This window comes from Giraffa tippelskirchi, chromosome 6 (genome assembly GCF_054371585.1).
Source record: "Giraffa tippelskirchi isolate mGirTip1 chromosome 6, T2T-mGirTip1v1.2.pri, whole genome shotgun sequence".
Classification (NCBI taxonomy): domain Eukaryota; kingdom Metazoa; phylum Chordata; class Mammalia; order Artiodactyla; family Giraffidae; genus Giraffa; species Giraffa tippelskirchi.
In genome coordinates this window covers 90,930,756-90,949,517 of record NC_137280.1, presented here as the reverse complement: position 1 = coordinate 90,949,517, position 18,762 = coordinate 90,930,756, and the positions used below count along the sequence as shown (strand labels likewise).

Below are 18,762 nucleotides of genomic sequence, written 5' to 3'. Positions count from 1 at the left end.
GGAGTCTGGTGGACTATAGCCCATGGGTCTCCATAGAGTCAGGCATGATTGAGCACACACAGGAGAGGCAGGGGGTGAGGCTGGTACCTTATTGTGGGGTCAGGCAGGTGGGTGAGGTGGGCCTGACTGAGACAGAAAGGATCTGGTATAAAGCTCTACCCTGTAATTCCAGGCCCTAGATGGAGGCTGCAGGTTTGAAAGTGACTAAGATCTTCAACAGAGCCTGTTTGGAGAAAAAGTCTGGGACCCCGGAATTTAAGGCTGGGTGGGAGTGACCCTCCTCCGCTACTGTTACTGATGTTATTCAGTCGGCCAGTCGTGTCCGACTCTTTGCGACCCCATGGACTGCAGTACACCAGACCTCCCTGTCCCTCAGCATCTCTGAAGTTTGCCCAAGTTCATATCCATTGCATCGGTGATGCCATTCAGACATCTCATTCTCTGATGCCCTCTATTGCTTCTGCCCTCAATCTTCCCCAGTATCAAGGACTTTTCCAGTGAGTCGGCTGTTCACATCAGATGACAAAATACTGGAGCTTCAGGTTCAGCATCAGTCCTTCCAACGAGTATTCAGGGTTGATTTCCCTAAGATTGACGGGTTTGATCTCCTTGTTGTCCAAGGGAGTTTCAGGAGTCTTCTCCAGCACCACATTTCGAAGGCATCAATTCTTTGGCATTCTGCCTTCTTTACCGTCCACTCTCACAACTGTACCTGACCACTGGGAAGACCACAGCGTTGACTATACAGACCTTTGTCGGCAGAGTAATGTCTCTATTTTTCACCACACTGCCTAGGTTTGTCATTGTTTTCCTGCCAAGAAGCAGTCGTCTTCTGATTTCATGGCTGCAGTCATGGGGCCAGGTGCCATGATCTTAGTTTTTTATAATATTTAGTTTTAAGCCGGCTCTTTCACTCTCCGCTACTGTGGGGTGGGGCAAAAGGGCCCAGCTCCCGGCCCAGGGCTCCACCCTTAGCCGGCCAATCAGCGCTCAGCACAAACTTTCCCAATTCCCCACACCAGCTGTCAGCTGCCCCCCTTCCCTTGAGCTCCGCCTGGCCGGGCGCTGGAGCGCAGGGCGAGGCCAGGGCGGGGTCTTGGGCAGTCTCCTGCGGATCCCGAGTGGAGTCGGCCGCGGAGGGACTGCACCGAGCCCGAGGAGACGCCGCGCCCCGCAGCCGCCCCGGCTGGTCCCCCGCCTTGAGTGTGGGCCCCGCCGGGATGCGGAGTCGCCGGGGCCCGGGCCAGCCGTGGGCCGGCCTCTGCTTGCTCCTGGCCTCTCTGCAGCTTCTGCCCCGGACGCAGGCCGGTGAGCCGGGAGAGGGGAAATAGGACCTGGAGTGTAGGGTCCAGCGAGGCTCCCAAAGACGCCGCGGAGTGGGGAATGGGGGGTGTGCACGCTGCGTGGGTCGCGAGTGTTTGATTCTGGGCGGTTTGCGGGTGTGACAATTGGGGGGGCATGGAATTCTGTGACCCTGTTTGCGGTGCGTGCATGGGAATGCATACAATTTATAGGTATGTGTGCGTACGCAGCCATGAGCTTGGGGGCATTTAGAGTGAAATTATGTGTGTGCTCGGAGTGGGAGTTGACGATTGTGTGGATATGGGTGATGGGATGATCCCTGGACAAATCTGTGATTGAATTGTATTGCGAGTGTGTGTCTGTGTGTGGGGCTGAGTTTAAGAATAACCGCGCGTGTTATGCGTGTGATTGTGTGTCTCTGGGTGACTCTATGAGGGCTGTGGTTGTGACTTGGAGGATAAACAGGTAAAGAACTGCCCACGAGGATCATTCTAAGGGGGGTGGTGGGTGGGGACTTGTAGGGGAGAGGGTTGACCTAGGATTCAGAGCTCCCTTGGCGACTCCCCAAATGGCTTCACCGTATTCTTCCTCTTCATCCTTTGACCCCAGTTAGCGCGCGCCCACCTCCTTTTCACCCATCCCTGCCCCCCTCCCCCACCCTGCGCTCCCCAGAGCCGGGATCAGCACCATGGACAGGGCCTCGGGAGGGCCCTGGGGAGGGGCGAGACGGGGCGGGGCTCAGGAAAGGGAGGGGCGGAGTGCGGGCCGGGTGGTGGGGGGACTGGAAGTTGCTCCCCCAAGCTCAGCAAGCTTCGGGTGTTTTTCCCGAGGAATTTCAAGGGCCCCCCCCAGGGGGTCCCGGGGGCCGCCGGACGGATGAGTCAGCGCTGACGCACGCCCAGCTGTGCGGTTCTGGCAGGACGCCACGCCCCGCCCCTCAGGGTTCTGGGTCGGGGGCGCCCCGGGCTTTGGGAAGGTAGTGGTTCTTCAAGTGTGATTGAGGGGGCTTCCCTGGTCTAAGATACCCCAAGTCAAGCCCTCCCGGTAATCCTCCGCTAAGGTGAACTCAGACGCAGCCCACCCCTCACCGAGCACCCTGGCCCCTCCAACTTTCTCACTTTCTCGGCAGTTCAGAGAGGTCCCTGCTCATGCGGATAATCTCAAATTAGCCTATGCCCCATTCCCAGGCTCACACATCCACACAGTCGTGCGATCTCAGGCATGCATTCCGAATATTAGGCCCTTGGGACACCAAGAATGTTAAACACCTGGTACCCATGCCCAGGCAACCCCATCAGCCGTCTGCCACACGGCCACAGCTTTTGTCACCCGCCTACGCTTTCAAACTGTCACACGTTCTTCCACTGGCATCCACACAAAGCAGTAAAATATTCTCAACCAGTCACTCACTCGCTGACTTGGCCACAGTCTCACAGATAACCCCACGTCTGCATCTCGCTCGAGTTTGAGCTGTTACAATCACAGATTTTCCTGAATCACCTGCAGAACCTCTGACTCACTCCTGGGACCCCAGAACAAGTCAAAGAACTGCACCTAAACACTCCATCATAGGCCAAATACTCACAGACATAGACACACCACAAAGCACATGCTCAGCTAGTCCCTGGACCATATAGAGTTATATACACACTTGCACAGTCTTGCCCACATACACTGTAGCATATATACACATTTGCACATTCATACCTAAGCTCCCCTACACATCTGAGGGGTCCCAGCCATGTCCCAGCCTGCCTCCCTCCACATCCTAGACCCCGCCTAGCATCTAATCGGCACCGAGGAGAGTCTGTGGGGAGAAGGGCAAGCTGGGTGCTTGACAGACCCCCACCTCCTGGCCCTGCAGGCAGAACTCAATGCCTCTTGTGTGTTTCCTTGTCACCAAGCCAGCCATGAAAAGAAAGGGCAGTTAGTTTCTGAAAGGCCATGACAGAAGAAACACAGATTGAAGTAGGAGACATTTGGGTTAGATGATGGGGAAGACTTTTAAAATGTGATTGAGCAGTTGGTCAAAGGGAGATCCTTCTGAGTCCAGGTGAAAGGAGAGTCTGGGAGAGCCACGCTGGGTGGAATCATGGATCTCAGCCCTCCCTGGAGCTCCAGCCTGGAGAGAGGGCAGCTGGGCTGATCATTCCACCCAGGAGTGACCCTTGTGGTCAGGAGAGCCTGGGAGTCCAGATCTTAGCCCCAGGGGGCTGTAACCCAAATACCTCTTAATGACAGCCCAGCCACAGAACAGGCAATTCAGGCAATTAAAGATGGGGCTAGTGGAAACAGCAGAGTTGGGGGGGAGTGGGTATGGAGAGAGAGAGAGAGAGATGGGGAAAGCAATCCACACACAGAGATAGAGAGGCATGCAGAGAAAAACAGATGTGAGAACCATGGAAGTACCAAGAGGCAGAGACAGAGAGAGCTAGAGAGTGAGAGCGAGTGTGAGTTAGCAAAAGGGAGAGCGAGAGGGACTGATTCAGAGTTGGACACAGAAAGTCGGATGGGGAGAAGGCAGGGAGGGGGAGAGAAGGAAAAATAGCAGAAGAAGTTTGGGGCAAGAGAGAGCTGAGGCTGGAACAGGGCTCTGTAGAGTCTGGTGAATGCGGGATCTGACCCAGGAGGAGCAGGGATGGGAAGCCCACATCTGAGCCCCGATCTCCCCCAAGTCTGGCCCCTCACCCTGGCTCCCCAGTGGTGAGCTCAGCCGAGCCGCCCCCGGGGTGAGGTCATGGCAGATTCGGCAGAATCTGGCTCCTGCCAAGAGGCTGGGTCAGAGGGTCAGTGGGACAGTCTGCTGAGGGGAGGGGGATCAGGCAGGGGCTTTGGGCCCAGAGGAGGACCCCGCCCACCCTTGCCCAAGCCATGTGGTTCTACTTAGCACTGGCCAGGCTGCGCAGGGTGGGGCTGGTAAGACAGCCTGGGTTAGGATCTGGTTGGACCAGTCTCTTCCTTTGCTGGAATGAGAGGGAGAGGGTCAGAGGGGGGAAGTCAGGAGGTTATCAGGGAGAGGTGGTCAGAGGAGAAGGTCAAAGAGGGTGATAAAATGGGGAGGTCACAGGTTGGAAGAGACTGGGATAGGCAGAGGAAAGAGGTCAGGGGGTAGTCAGAAGGAGACGGTCAGGGTCAGGCAGAGGAAGGTCAGAGGGCATGGCCTGAAAACAGTGGGGATCAGATAAAGTGTGGCCAGAGGGAAGAGATCCAAAGTGGTAGTGGTCAAAGAGAGGAAGTCCTGGGTGATGGTGGTCAGAGGGAGGAGGCCGTGGGTGATGGTGGTCAGAAGGAAGAAGCCAGGAGAGGTGGTGGCCAGAGGGAGGAAGTCATGGGTGAAGGTTGTCAGAGGAAGTCATGGATGAGCGTGGTCAGAGGGAGGAGGTCAGAGGAAGCAGAGCCAAGGGAAGAGGTGGGAAGAGCATACAGAAGGAGCCCCTCCTCTCTAAGCGGGTTTCCCCTGGCAAGGGGGCTTCAGGCCTGGGAAGCAGCCCCAAGGAGCTGGTGCGGGGGAGTGTGGAGAGGGGGATTGCCTGGCTCTGGGGCTCAGGCCAGGAAGCTTTGATTCATCCCAGAACTAGGTCAGCTTTTTTTTTTCTTCTCACCAAAAACCAAGGGAAAAAAACAGGAGTCAACAGGCTGATGAGGCCGGAACAGCTGTGGAGGGGTGAGGGGAGCATGGGTCCCAGGCCTGCTCCTTCCCCCTGACCCATAAACACAGTTGGGAGTACTGAGTCCTCCAAACTGGAGCTGCTCACACAGAGTCCTGGGCTTGCTCTAACTGCCCCGCACCCCGCCTTCTTTCTCTAGCAGATCCTGTGGATGTGCTGAAGGCGCTGGGCATGCGGGGGGGCCAGGCTGGGATCCCTGAGGGACCCGGCCTGTGCCCCCAGAGGGTCCCGGAGGGTGACCGAGCATTCCGGGTGGGCAAGACCAGCACACTTGGTGTCCCCACGTGGGAGCTCTTCCAAGGTGAGTCTGGGCCAGAGGGGCTGTGGGTCAACCTGGGAGCTGGGGTCACAGCATGAACTGCCCTCTTCCCTCTGCCCTCCCAGATGGGCACTTTCCTGAGAACTTCTCCATCCTGATCATTCTGCGGGGCCAGCCAGCCAACCGTTCTGTCCTTCTATCTGTCTATGATGAGGGCGGTGTCCGGCAGCTGGGCTTGGCCTTGGGGCCAGCTCTGGACCTCCTAGGTGACTCCTTCAGCCCCCTCCCCCAGCAAGTCAACCTCACGGATGGCAGGTGAATATGGGGAGGGTGGGGGATCCCGGGAGGGTGGGTGAGGAGCACCCCTCCACTGAGACTGTGCGCTTGCAGGTGGCACCGTGTGGCAGTCAGTGTGGACGGTGGGATGGTGACCTTGGTGGCTGACTGTGAACCTCAGCTCCCCATGTTGGCTCAGGGACCTCGATTCATCAGTACAGCGGGACTCACTGTGCTGGGGACCCAGGACCTTGGAGAGGAGACTTTTGAGGTAGCCTTTCAGTGATTGGGCTTCCCTCATAGCTCAGTTGGTAAAGAACCCGCCTGCAATGCAGGAGACCCCGGTTCGATTCCTGGGTCAGGAAGATCCACTGGAGAAGGGATAGGCTACCCACTCCAGTGTCCTTGGGCTTTCCTTGTGACTCAGCTGGTAAAGAATCCACCTGCAATGTGGGAGACCTGGGTTTGATCCCTGGGTTAGGAAGATCCGCTGGAGAAGGGAAAAGGCTTCCCACTCCAGTATTCTGGCCTGGAGAAACATGGACTGTAGAGTGCATGGGATCGCGAAGAGTCAGACACGACTGAGTGACTTTCACTTCACTTCACTTCAGTGATGGGGAAACTGAGGCAGAGGGCTGAAGGAAGGTTGGTCTGCAGCCTGAATCTGGAGAAGAGATCAGAGAAGGGAACTATCCAGCTTCAATTCAGCACCAGGAAGCTGAGAGAAGGGAGCCCCTTGTGTTGTAATGCATCTTTGGTGTCTGTCTGTGAGATTGTAAAACCATGAACTGATCATTTGTGATGGTGCATACTAGGCTTAGGCTTCTCAGGTGACACTAGTAGTAAAGAACCTGCCTGGCAATGCAAGAGACATAAGAAACGTGGATTTGACCTCTGGGTCAGGAAGACCCCCTGGAGGAGGAAATGGCAACCCACTCCAGTATCTTTGCCTGGAGAATCCAATGGACAGAAGAGCTTTTTGGGCTATAGTCCATGCGGTCACAAAGAGTTGGACACGACTGAAGCAACTTAGCATGCACACACATACTTGGCTTATAGTGGGAGGATAAGACTGTGATGCGTGACCACACTGGTTGTTGTGACCGTGTGTGTTGCAAGCAAGGCGAGGTGTCACAAGGCTCTGTGACAGATGTGTTTTCAATGAAATGATTGTCATGTGTGTCGTAAAAATCCAGGGAACTCATCATCTGGTTTTTTTCTTTTTCTAAAAAAAAAATGTCTATTTTTATAGCTGTGCTGGGTCTTCGTTGCTGCTGTGGCTACTCTCCACTTGTAGTGCATGGGCTTTTCCTTGTGGTGGCTTTTCTTGTTGGGGAACACAGGCTCCAAGGCATGTGGGCTTTAGTAGTTGTGATGCATGGATTTAGTTTCACTGCAGCATGTGGCATCTTCTTGGACTAAGGATCGAACCCATGTCCCCTGCATTGGCAGATTTTTAACCACTCGACCACTAGGAAAGTTTTGGTTTCCCTTCTTGTCCCTGGCACCTTGAAGGGCACCTGACACACAGTAGGTGTCACTATGTGCCTGAGGAGAAAGGAACAAATGTGCCTCTGATGGGACAGATGTTGTGGGGTGTGGCTTGTGGTTTGGCATTACCCTGATAGAATCTTCCTGCTCTCAGTTTTGGGGGGCAGAGGAATTTCTGGGGCTGTGGTGGGGCTACCCCTTCCTTATATTTAGTAGTGGTGATTTGAGTGGAAAAACATGAGACCTTGATGCTTGGAATGGGGATTGGAGTCAGCCTGTGGACCCCCTTGCCAACCCCCACTCTCTCCCTAGGGAGATGTTCAGGAGCTGGTGATAAGCCCAGATCCCCAGGCTGCCTTCCAGGCATGTGAGCAGTACCTTCCTGGCTGCGATGACCTGGATCCAACAGTCACCAGGGTGAGTATGGGGCTTGTCCTGAGGTCACTGGCTCAGACATCCCTGGCTCCAGGTCTCAGGAATAAGTGAATTCTGAGCCCTGTCCATGGGGCTGAGTGACCCCTGCCCTCAAACCATTTCTAGGCATGAAGGACTTTGACCTCCAGTTATATAACTGACCCTTGGCCCCAGATCACATAATGACCTTAACTCCAGTTCTCAGGGCTGAGCAAGCCCTGGCTTTAAAACACAGGACCAATGGACCATGTGCCAGCATGACCTCCGGTGATCTGAGTGATGGAGCCTCCACTCAGGGACTCTGGATCTGATTGGAATCCTCTCCCCAGGTCCCTCAGGGGGAGCCAGAAACCCCTCCTCCAAGGCGGAAGGGGAAAGGAAAAGGGAAGAAAAAAGGACGAGGTCGTAAGGGGAAGGGCAGGAAGAAGAAGAACAAGGAAACTTTAGCTGTGAGTCCACCTCCTGGCTCCCTGGAGAACCAGGTAAGGGGCCTGCTCTTTAACCACCCTGCTTCTGGCCTCTGATCCCCACTGACCCCTTGTGCCTCCTCCAGGGTCTCCCCCTCTGGTCTCCAATCCCTGACCTTTGACTTCTCTCGGCTGACCAATCACTGTTGGGGGTTGCTGATCCTGTCTTAGGAGCTCTCTCATATCTTCCTCCCAACCTCCAGTTCTAGGGGTGGGGTGCTGGTGGGAGGGGGCACACCCAGATGAGTACATTATTATTAGGGGGGTTCTTGTGAGGGCTACTATTTAAGAAGAGCCACTCAGTTCAGTTCAGTTCAGAAGAGCCACTAGCTGGGTTCAATGATGGGTTTGTTGGTGCATCATTGTTTGGCGTTGACTGGTTGGGGTTATTCAATGAAGGGTCACTCACTGGGGGGACTCATTGGAAAAGACCCTAATAGTGGGAAAGACTGAAGGCAATAGGAGAAGGGGATGGCAGAGGATGAGATGGTTAGGTAGCATCACTGACTTAATGGACGTGAATTTGAGCAAACTCCAGGACATAATGGAGGATGGAGTTGTCTGGTCTTCTAACATCCATGGGGTTTCAAAGAGTTGGATGTGACTTGGTGACTGAACAGCAAAAACTGCAATTAAGGGGACACTATTTGGACTCCCTGATAGAGATTACTGGTTGGGATGGGTCACTGTAAGGAGATATTTATTAAGGTTGATGTTTGGGGGTTTCTAATTGGAGGTCACTCTTGGAAGCCATTGACGGAGGCCACTGTTGGTGTTATTGGTGTCACTAGTTTAGGGCTAATGGTGGGGGAGTGTCACTGTTGAGGATCACTAATTGGGGAAGTCACCAGTGGGAGACCATTGATTAGAAGGCACTGGTAGGGTCACCAGTTGGAATCATTAGTTGGGGAGTGATTTTTAGGGGATCATGGATAACATAGTTAATTTGGGAGTCCCTGATGGGTAATTAGTTGGGAAGTCATTGATGGGTCATTGGTTAATGAAATTACTGTCTGGGGGTCATTGGTTGGATAGCACTAGTTGAGTTCACTTGTGGGTATTCATTGTTGAAAGATCACTGGTTAAGAGGATTCATCGGTTAGGGAGTCATTGGTTAGTACTTCTTGTGGGGGGTCATTGGTTGGGGAGGTCACTGACTGAAAGAGTAACTGGTTGGGGTCATTGGTGGAAGTCATTAACTGGGGGGCCAGTGATGGGTGACTGCTTATAGGAATACCTGGTGGAAGATCAATGATACAGATTATTAGGAGGTATTTTGGTTAGTCATTGGTTAGGATTCTTAATGGGGGTCACTGATCACAGGTTATTAATTGGAGGGTCACTAAATTGGGCTTCCCGTGTGGAGCTAGTGGTAAAAAACCCACCTACAAATGCAGGAGACGCAGATTTGATCCCTGGGTTGGGAAGATTCCCTGAAGGAGGAAATGGCAACCCGCTCCAGTATTCTTGCTTGGAGGAACCCATGGACAGGGGAGCCTGGCAGGCTATAGGCCATGGGGTCAGAAAGAGTCGGATATGACTGAAGTGACTTAGCATGCATACACACAATGGGTCATGACTGTAGGAATAATTGGGGGCCATTGATGGTGGTCATCAGTTGGCAGGGCCACTGTGTAGGTGTCCCTGGTAGGTGCCCTTTGTTTGGGGCCCTTGTTTGGAGGGTCACCGATTGCATTACATCTGTTCTCAGCATCAGTGTGGAGAAAGAGGTTAGCACTTCAGCCTAGAACAGAGACACCAGGACTACTCTACCCTTCCTCAGCCCCTTCCTCAGCGTCACCCCTTCACCTGGGCCCCCACCACCCGCTTTGCACCCTGACCCAGTTCCTTTGTAGCTGTCTGGGCCAGCAGGAGCTTGAACTCCCCCTCTGACTTCAGCCTGGCTGGCTGACCGCTGAGCTCTGCCTTGGGAACGGACACATGGGCTAGGCTTCCGGGAGTCTGGCCCTGAGTGCTGGACATTGACCTTGACCACTGGGCTTTGGATCCAGTCCTGCTGTGCCTTCCAGGCCTCCCAGCCCTGGCCAGCCCTGTCTGTCCTCCACACAAGAGGGCTCCCCCTGCTGGCTGTCCTCATCCAGCCAGCATACCTTCGCCTCCACAGGCCTGCGGGTGCCCTACACCCCTCTGATGTTTTTTAAGAATCCTCCTCTGTCCCCCTCCCTAGACTGAGTGCTCTGGGAGACAGGGTCTGTCTCGTCCTTCACCTCCCTTTTGCCTTTCTTTTTTTAAAGTATCTTCCCTTTTCACCTTAAAAAATATTTACTTATTTATTTATTTAGCTGTGCCTTGTCTTAGGCTTCCCTGATGGCTCAGATGGTAAAGAATATGCCCAGAATGTGGGAGACCCAGGTTTGATCCCTGGGTTGGGAAGTTCCCCTGGAGAAGGAAATGTCAACCTACTCCAGTAGTCTTGCCTGGAGAATCCCATGGACAGGGGAGCCTGACGGGCTACAGTCCATGGGGTCGCAAAGAGTCGGACACAGTTGAATGACTAACACTTCCACTGTCTTAGCTGTGGCACGTGGGATCTTTCTTAGTTGCAGCATGTGGGATCTAGTTCTCTGACCAGGGATTGAATCTGGGCTCCCTGCACTGTGAGTGCAGAATCTTAGCCACTGGACCACCAGGGAAGTGCCCTCCCTTCCACTTTGATTGTCCTGGCCCCAGACCTGATACTCTCTCTGTCCTTCCTCCAGACCTCCACTGACATCCCCCAGACAGAGACACCAGAACCAACTCTGTCTCCGACTCCCATGCCTTTGGTCATCACCACAACTGTGACCTTTGGTAGCAATGTCACCATCCTAGAGGTTGGTGGGAAGTGGGCGGGGCTGGAAGGGAAGGTCCTGGGGTGGTGGTGGTGGCAGACAATGAAGAGGTCAGGGGCAAACTTTGGTCTGTTCCAATGTCCTCAGGAGGGCCTGGACCCTGACAATGGAACTGAACTGGAGACCCCGGAGACTGAGTTAGCCAGAGAAGATGAAGAAGAAGGTGGTCCCACCATGGGCCCCCACTTCCGGGCAGCAGAACAGTCATGGAATACTGAGTTCCAGATCTTTCCTGTGAGTCTGGGTGGCTTAGGTGCAGGGACTCCTTCCTGGAGCCACATATGGCCACATTCTCTTTTTTGCTTTCTTTACTCTTGCCTAGAATGCCTTCCCACCACCACAGTGCAGTTGACAAATATTTATCTACAGATACTGTGCTAATGTGACAGGCATTGTGATAATGAATGGCTCTGTGGGTAGGGTGATTCATTTGGCTTTTAGTCTAGGCATGATGAGAAGCCCCTGCAGAGGGAATATGACTTAGGTGTTTTCAAAGCTCTCTCTGATGCTGAACAACCTATGGACTGTAGGGGGAGCAAGAAGGGCAGCAGGGAAACTAGCGGTCTATGCAAAAGGAGAACCCCATGGACAGAAGAGCCTGGCCCACTACAGTCTACGGAGTCGCAAAGAGTAGGACATGTCTGAGCGATTAATACACACACACATGCAAAATAGAAAGCGGTAACCTGGATGAGAGTGGTGGTGGTGGCAGAGGCAGGGGGGCGCGGACAGAGACGAGTAGACTGATTTGAACCATGCCCCATTTTGCTCTTGCTGCTGAAGGTGAAGAAAGATGCAAAGATGACTGGGTAGATGCACGGTGGCACCACTGAGTAAGATGGGGAAGCCTGAAGGAGGAGCAGGTGGAAAGTGTCAATGATCTTATTTTGGATGTGCTAAATTGGCAACGGGGCTTGCCTGGTGGCTCAGTGATAAAGAACCCACCTGTGAGTGCAGGAGACGCTGATTCGATCACTGGGTTGGGAAGATCCCCTGGAGAAGGAAATGGCAACCCTCTCCCATATTCTTGCCTGGAAAATTCCATAGACAGAGGAGCCTGGCGGGGGCTACAGTCCATGGGGTTCCAGGGAGTCGTACTTGACTGAGAGACTAAACAACAGCAATGACAAATTGGCAATCCTTGTTCGGTTGTCAGTGCAAGTGATTGGTTAGAAAATTCTGGAGCTCAAGGGATGATCTAGACTGGAGATAAAGACTTAGAACTCATTAGCAGAGAGATTCTATCTTTAGTCCAGGGATTGGAGGAGATTGTCTAGAAAAATAACGCAGATAGGGAAGGCATCTAGGTTCTAGCCTTGATGTTGGACAGGGAAGAAGATGAATAATCCTAACCATCTTACCCTGAGTGCTTGTGATGTGCTAAGCATTGTTTTAACTTCTTCATCCTCCCATGGGATGTATAGAGTAGGCTTTGACCCATGAACTTTGCAGGTGAATCTGCAGGAGTTGAATAAGTTGCTCACTATCACTCAGTTCAGCGAGAGGCAGTTCCAGGATTAATATCCCACAGCATGCCCCAGAGTTCATGGTCTTCACCTTGCGGCAGCACGGCCAGCTCAAAACTGGAAGCTGGGCTGCTGGAAACATATTGGTTGAAAAAAGAACAACAGAGGCAGCTCAGAGAATGGCCTCTGTGCACACATGCGTGCATGTGTGTGTGTTTAGTGTGAAGTCAGTTAGCTGAGAGTTCTGTGTCTGAGTTCCAGGCTCACATCTCTTTTCTTTCCACCCCCTGCCCCAGGGTGCTGGGGAGAAAGGAGAAAAAGGAGAAAAAGGAGAACCGGCCATGGTCGAACAGGTAAGGGGTGTGGGGCTGGCAGAGTTGCAGGGCTATGGGCAAGAATGGGGGTCACACTCCTTTTTCCCCTCAGGGACAGCAGTTTGAAGGACCCCCAGGAGCCCCGGGACCCCAAGTGAGTCATGACTGCATTCCCCTCTTCTTGTCTTTTACTTCCACTTGGGGTGTTTGATCTCCCAGGGTGGAGAGTTGGAGTATAATGTTGCCAGATCATTCAAAGACTGTTAGATACTTGAGGCTCAAAAGCTAAATAAAAAAGGGGATTGAGATGTAAAGTTGGAGCTTTATATGGATCAGCATAGCATTGAGGGGCCAGGAGTGGCTCAGTGATGGGGTAGGAAGGTCAACACGGGGCCGAGGTCAGTGGTGGGCCGCAAGTCCGCTTGGCTCAGACTTTGCACTTCTCATGACCTCTGTTCCTCTGTCCGCAACAGGGGGTGGTTGGCCCCTTAGGCCCTCCTGGCCCCCCAGGATTCCCTGGAGACCGTGGTCTACCGGTAAGAGAGTCTCTCTGGCATGTACCCTTCCGGGGGAGGGAGATTTCAAGCTGTGGAGCTGAAGCTGGGAGCATGGCTGGGGCTGGGGACATCATCTTGGGGCTGGCACTGACCCCTCCTGCTCATCTTTCTCCCCATTTGTGAATTGCCGTCTGGCTCCTCTTCCATCTTGGGGATGGGGCCGTCCCCTGCTTTTCTCCTTCTGTCTCTATCCTTGATGCTCTTCATCTATTTCTATGTCTGTTTCCTCGTCTCTCTTTCATCTGTCTCCTCTCTGTTTCTGTCTCTTTCACTTTTTACCACTTTCTCCCTCCCTCCCTCCATTTCCCTGCCTTTGTCTTGTCTTCTATATCTTCTCTCCCTGCCTCTCTCTCTCCATCTCTCTGCCTTCACCTCTGTCTCTCTCCCTCTCTTCCGCTCTGTTTCTCTCTGTCCCCTCCTTCCCCTCTCTTTTGCTCCATCTCTCTAGCTCCATCCCTCTGTGTCTCTCTTCCTCTCTCAGGGTCCTGCTGGCCTCCCAGGCATCCCTGGCATCGATGGGATCCGGGGTCTTCCAGGCACTGTGATCATGATACCGGTAAGAGGGAGACAGGCTGGCACAGCTGTGGGGAGTGGAGTCCTGGCCCAGGAAGGGGGAACCTCTTGTAGAAGTTACCCTCACTACTAGTTGCCCTCTAGTTCCAGTTTGCAAGAGGCTCTCACAAAGGACCCCCAGTATCCTTCCAGCAGGCCCAGGCTCAGGCAGTCCTGCAACAGGCTCAGGTGAGGGGAGGATAATCCGGGGACTGTGATGGGGCTGGGGCTTCCCGGTTGGCTCAGCGGTAAAGAATCTGCCTGCAATTCAGGAGATGCGGGTTTGATCCTTGGGTCGGGAAGATCCCCTGGAGAAGGGAATTGCAACCCACTCTGGTATTCTTGCCTGGAGAATTCCATGGACAGAGGAGCCTGGCAGGCTACTGTCCATGAGGTAGCATACAACTGAGCATGCATGTTGGGAGGTAATGGGAGGACACTGAGAGAATAACAAAGGTGGGAGGCAGAGAATAGTCAGGAGACAGGTGGATATTTAACTCTTGATGATGATTTTGTGGGGGTGTGGAAGACCTGAGGCTCTGTTGCCCTCTGTCTCTTCAGCTCTCTATGAAAGGCCCTCCTGGCCCAGTGGGGCTCACTGGACGCCCAGGCCCTGTGGTGAGTAAGGAGGCTGCATGGAAGAGGGGATGCATCCGTGGAGATGACTCTAACTCAAACTCCCTCTAAGTGCATCACCCTATCTTTCTTCCTCCAAGGGTCTCCCTGGGTATCCAGGTCTGAAAGGAGAGATGGGAGAAATGGGGCCACAGGTGAGACTGGTGGGGTGCGGGGCAGGGTGGATGGGAAGGGTCTTCTCCCACAGCTACAGGATAAAGTGCAAGTTGGGGAAAATGGCAAAAGGGCTGGTGGTACACTTGCAATTACTGCCTTCTTGATGTTTGAAATTGTGGTGCTGGAGAGTCCCTTGGACAGCAAGGAGATCAAACTAGTCAATCCTAAAGGAAGTCAACCCTGAATATTTGTTAGAAGGACTGATCCTGAAGCTGAAGCTCCAATAACTTGGCCACCTCATTTGAAGAGCCAGCTCATTAGAAAAGATGCTGATGCTGGGAAAGATTGAAGGCAGGTGGAGAAAGGGGCAACAGAGGATGAGGTGGTTGGATAGTATCACAAACTTGATGGACATGAGTTTGCGTAAACTTCAGAAGATAGTGAAGGACAAGGAAGCCTGGTGCACTGCAGCCCATGGGGTCGCAAAGAGTCAGACACGACTTAGTGACTGAACTCAACAGGGAATGACTTAAACTAAGCCCTAACTCTTTGTTATTCTTTTTCTGCCTCCTCTTCTTTCTCTTTTAGGGTCCCCGAGGGCTTCAAGGACCTCATGGGCCCCCTGGCCGAGAAGGAAAGATGGTGAGTGCTTCGTAGGTCTTCAGGTCATCCCTTATCCATCTCTCAGCCCCCAACACGAGCCTCGGCTCTGTGCTCTCAGGGTCTGCTGGTGTCATTGGTGGGATAAGAGTACTGAGGACAGGGAATGGCGGTCCACTGAGGGTTATGGACTGCCGTTCCCAGTCAAGGGTGCCAAAGGAAGCTGGCCAGGTCACAGAGTCAGGGAGGACCAGCTGAGGAATGATGCTTGAGCTGAGATTTGAGGTATAACCAGGGAAACAGGAGAGGAAGGGCATTCCAACCAAAGGAACAGCACATGCAAAAGGAAAGACTGGCACACTGAGGGAGATGATAATTCCAGACAGTATTAACGTTCCATGGGGAACATACAGCAAGGAGATTAATGGAGACTGAAGATGGGGGCTTTATTTTTTTAAGTATATTCTTTCTTTTCTTTTTAAAAAATTAATTAATTTTTAAAATTTTTCTGACTGCACTGGGTCTTCATTGCTGTGAAGGGCTTTCTCTAGTTGCAGTGAGCGGGGGCTACTCTCTAGTTGTGGTGCACAAGCTTCTCATTGTGGTGGCTTCTTTCGTTGTGGAGCACAGGCTCTAGGGCCCACGGGCTTCAGTAGTTGCAGCTCATGGGCTCTAGAGCTCAGGCTCGGGAGTTGTGGTGCACAGGTTTAGTTGCACTATGGCAGGTTGGATCTTCCTGGACCCGGGATCAATTCTCAACCACTGGACCGAAAAGGAAGTCCTCTTTTTTTAAATTTTTATCTATTTTATTTTTTGGCCATGCGGTCTGTGGGATCTTAGTTCCCCAACTAGAGATGGAACCCTTGCCCCCTGCAGTGGAAGCATGGAGCCCCAACCACTGGACTGCCAGGGAATTCCCTGAAGATGAGGGTTTTTCATTTTTGTGATGCTGGTAACTTAGACTAGAGAAAGGGCACTAGGGATAAAGAGTAATGGATGGGTTTGAGATATACTTGAGAGGTTCAATAAGTACACAGAGAAACTGCCAGCACAAGGGACTGCATGAGGAAGGTACTCCATACATGGCAGTAGACATCTTGACCATGTCACCTCCCCCACAGGGTCGCGCAGGAGCAGATGGGGCTCGGGGCCTCCCAGGCACCACAGGACCGAAGGTAGGTGATGTGGCCAGGACTGGGACTTGGAGGGACTGTCGGGGTAGAGGATTCAAGGCTCAGATGGTGTCTCTTTGTGCAGGGTGATCGGGGCTTTGATGGCCTGCCAGGGCTGCCTGGTGAGAAGGGCCAAAGGGTGAGTGTGTGAGGCCCCCCTCCCCCACATCCAGGCCCCTCCCGATATTCATGACACTCTCCCCACCCCCAATATCAGAGCCTCTATCCCTGTGTCTGAGTGGTCACCCCTCACACCCCATCTCCCTTCCTTGGGGGCTGGTCTCTATCCTCCTCTTTTGACTCTGAAGGGCCCTCTGTGTTCCCCACTCCAGGGTGACTTTGGTTATGTGGGGAAACCTGGTCCCCCGGGAGAGGATGGGCAGAAGGTAAGTTTGGAAGCAAGTTAGGGTGGGGTTCGGAAGCCGGAAAGCCAGAATGAGGGAAATAGAGCATTCAGGAGACTGGGGGAGGGGTGAAGGTCTGCACTGGAGAGTCAGGAGGCCCCATCGGGGGCTCAAAAAGACATGGAGATTTGGGGGTTAGTACTAGAGTTACTGGGCTTCAACTATGGCTCAGTGGTAAAGAATCCACCTGCCAATGCAGGAGACATGGGTTCCATCCCTGGGTCGGGAAGATCCCCTGGAGGAGGAAATGGCAACCCATTCCAATATTCTTGCCTGGAAAATGCCATGGACAGAGGAGCCTGGAGACCATGGGGTTAAGAGTCAGACTTGATTAGAGACTAAACAATAACTAGAGTTCAGAGGTGAGGCCCAGGACTGCAGATCCAGGACTGGGGTCACAGGCCTGAATTTCAAATCACGTACACCCAATTGGCTGGATTCTGCCACAAGTTCTGATTCTGAGATGCCCTGGAAGGGGCTGCCCAGATGAGGGAAGGTGATTCTCTGAAGGTTATACCCCTGCCTCCCCAAGTGATGCCATTTTCCCACAGGGTGCAGAGGGACCTCCGGGGCCCACTGGCCAGGCAGGGGAGCCGGTGAGTATGAGGGACCCCTGGACTGCTTGTCTGACACAGAGGAGGGAGGCAGGCCTCCTCGGGCCTCAGAGCAGGGATGCTGGATTAACATTAGCTCCCGCTTCTTTGCAGGGCCCTCGAGGACTAATTGGCCCTAGAGGCTCCCCTGGACCCCTGGGACGCCCGGTGAGAACATCACTGTCTTTCTACATCCCTGTTTGTCCTTTCCTCACCTTTATCTCCTCTGCATGTCCATTCCTTGCTGCCTGACTTCTCTGCCCACTCACCGTTCCCCCTGTGTCTCTCAGCGTCTCAGACGCAGGCTCCTCCACATGTGTCTGCCCTGGTCTCAAACCCTCTCCTCCCCCAGGGTGTGATTGGAAGTGATGGTGCTCCAGGTGCCAAAGGAAATGTGGTACGTGTTCTGACACCTGATGCTTTCTTTCTTTCTTTATTTTTGGCTGCACTCAGTCTTTGTTGCCACACGGGGTTTTTTCTAGTTGCGGCAAGTGGGGGCTACTCTCTAGTTGCAGTGCACAGAATTCTCAATGTGGTGGCTTCTCTTGCTGCAGAGCACGGACGGGCTCTACGTGCATAGGCTCTAGGTGCATGGGCTGCAGTAGTTGCAGCACGTGGACTCCGTAGTTGCGGCTCCCAGGCTCTAGAGCACAGGCTCTATACTTGTGGCTCACGGGCTTATTTGCTGGGCTTATTTGCTCCTTGCCATGTGGGATCTTCCCAAATCAGGGATCCAACCTGTGTCTGCTGCATTGGCAGGTGGATTCTTTACCACTGAGCCACCAGGGAAGCCCCACCTGATGCTTTCTTTTAAATTAATGAATTAATTACATTTTTGTTTGCACTGGGTTTTCATTGCTGGGCACAGGCTTACTCTAGATGTGGTGTGAGGGCTTCTCCTTGTGGTGGCTTCTCCTGTTGCAAAGCACGGGCTCTAGGCACACGGGCTTCAGTAGTTGGCAGCTCGTGGGCTTAGTACTTGTGGTACATGGACTCAGTTTCCCCGTGGCATGTGGGATCCTCCTGGACCAGGGGTTACACCCATGCCCCCTGCATTGGTTGGTGGATTCCCATCCACTGTACCAACAGGGAAGTCCCCCTGATGCTTTCAGACACTCTGACCCTATGACCATCCATATCCTTGTCCACTCCCATGACCCCTTCCCTCATTTCAACTTCACTGACACCTTAACACCACAACCCTTCCAGCTTCACAGAACACTCACTTTCTCCCCAGGGTCCTCCAGGAGAACCAGGCCCCCCAGGACAGCAGGGAAATCCTGGGTCCCAGGTTTGAGCTATTTTTCCAATAAGGGTGGTGGTGGTGGTGGTGGTCCATGAAGGTCATAGACCATTCCTAGCTTCTCCAACTTCTGCACTCACTGTCCCTTTCTAATGCTTTTCTTCTCTCTCTTTTAAAATATCTCCAGGGAATTCCTGGCCCCCAGGGGCCCATCGGCACTCCTGGGGAGAAGGTGAGTGACAGCTCTACTTTTCCCTCCTCCCCCCATCATGTCTTCTTCCTTCAACTCTGCCTGCAGGAAAAATTTCCCATTGGGCCCCTTTTGTAAGCCATGGATAATGATCGATTGCAACATTCCCTAAACAAGCTCAGAGTAACCAAGTGTCGTTGTTGGAGAAGG

At 53.2% G+C, this 18,762-nt stretch overlaps 1 protein-coding gene across 3 annotated transcripts in view; it reads left to right on the top strand.

The window, feature by feature from the left end:
- The first annotated feature begins 1,080 nt into the window (after positions 1-1,080).
- The window catches only part of COL5A3 (collagen type V alpha 3 chain), a 44,446-nt gene continuing 26,764 nt past the window's right edge, over positions 1,081-18,762 (top strand). For 2 of the 3 annotated variants that reach the window (XR_014056103.1, XM_081498140.1), the window contains exons 1-24: positions 1,086-1,308; positions 5,113-5,271; positions 5,355-5,544; positions 5,620-5,776; positions 7,309-7,413; positions 7,740-7,892; positions 10,598-10,711; positions 10,817-10,963; positions 12,492-12,548; positions 12,622-12,663; positions 12,983-13,045; positions 13,548-13,622; positions 13,724-13,807; positions 14,180-14,236; positions 14,335-14,388; positions 14,939-14,992; positions 16,072-16,125; positions 16,208-16,261; positions 16,455-16,508; positions 17,078-17,122; positions 17,234-17,287; positions 17,472-17,516; positions 18,357-18,410; positions 18,550-18,594. Coding sequence is in view for 2 of the 3 variants with exons in the window: in XM_081498140.1 (XP_081354266.1) it covers positions 1,221-1,308; positions 5,113-5,271; positions 5,355-5,544; positions 5,620-5,776; positions 7,309-7,413; positions 7,740-7,892; positions 10,598-10,711; positions 10,817-10,963; positions 12,492-12,548; positions 12,622-12,663; positions 12,983-13,045; positions 13,548-13,622; positions 13,724-13,807; positions 14,180-14,236; positions 14,335-14,388; positions 14,939-14,992; positions 16,072-16,125; positions 16,208-16,261; positions 16,455-16,508; positions 17,078-17,122; positions 17,234-17,287; positions 17,472-17,516; positions 18,357-18,410; positions 18,550-18,594 (2,004 nt within the window). In the remaining variant the exon portion in view is untranslated. Of the gene's footprint in view, positions 1,309-5,109; positions 5,272-5,354; positions 5,545-5,619; positions 5,777-7,308; positions 7,414-7,739; positions 7,893-10,597; positions 10,712-10,816; positions 10,964-12,491; positions 12,549-12,621; positions 12,664-12,982; positions 13,046-13,547; positions 13,623-13,723; positions 13,808-14,179; positions 14,237-14,334; positions 14,389-14,938; positions 14,993-16,071; positions 16,126-16,207; positions 16,262-16,454; positions 16,509-17,077; positions 17,123-17,233; positions 17,288-17,471; positions 17,517-18,356; positions 18,411-18,549; positions 18,595-18,762 lie in introns of all 3 variants that reach the window. The other variant, XM_081498139.1, reaches the window with a different exon arrangement.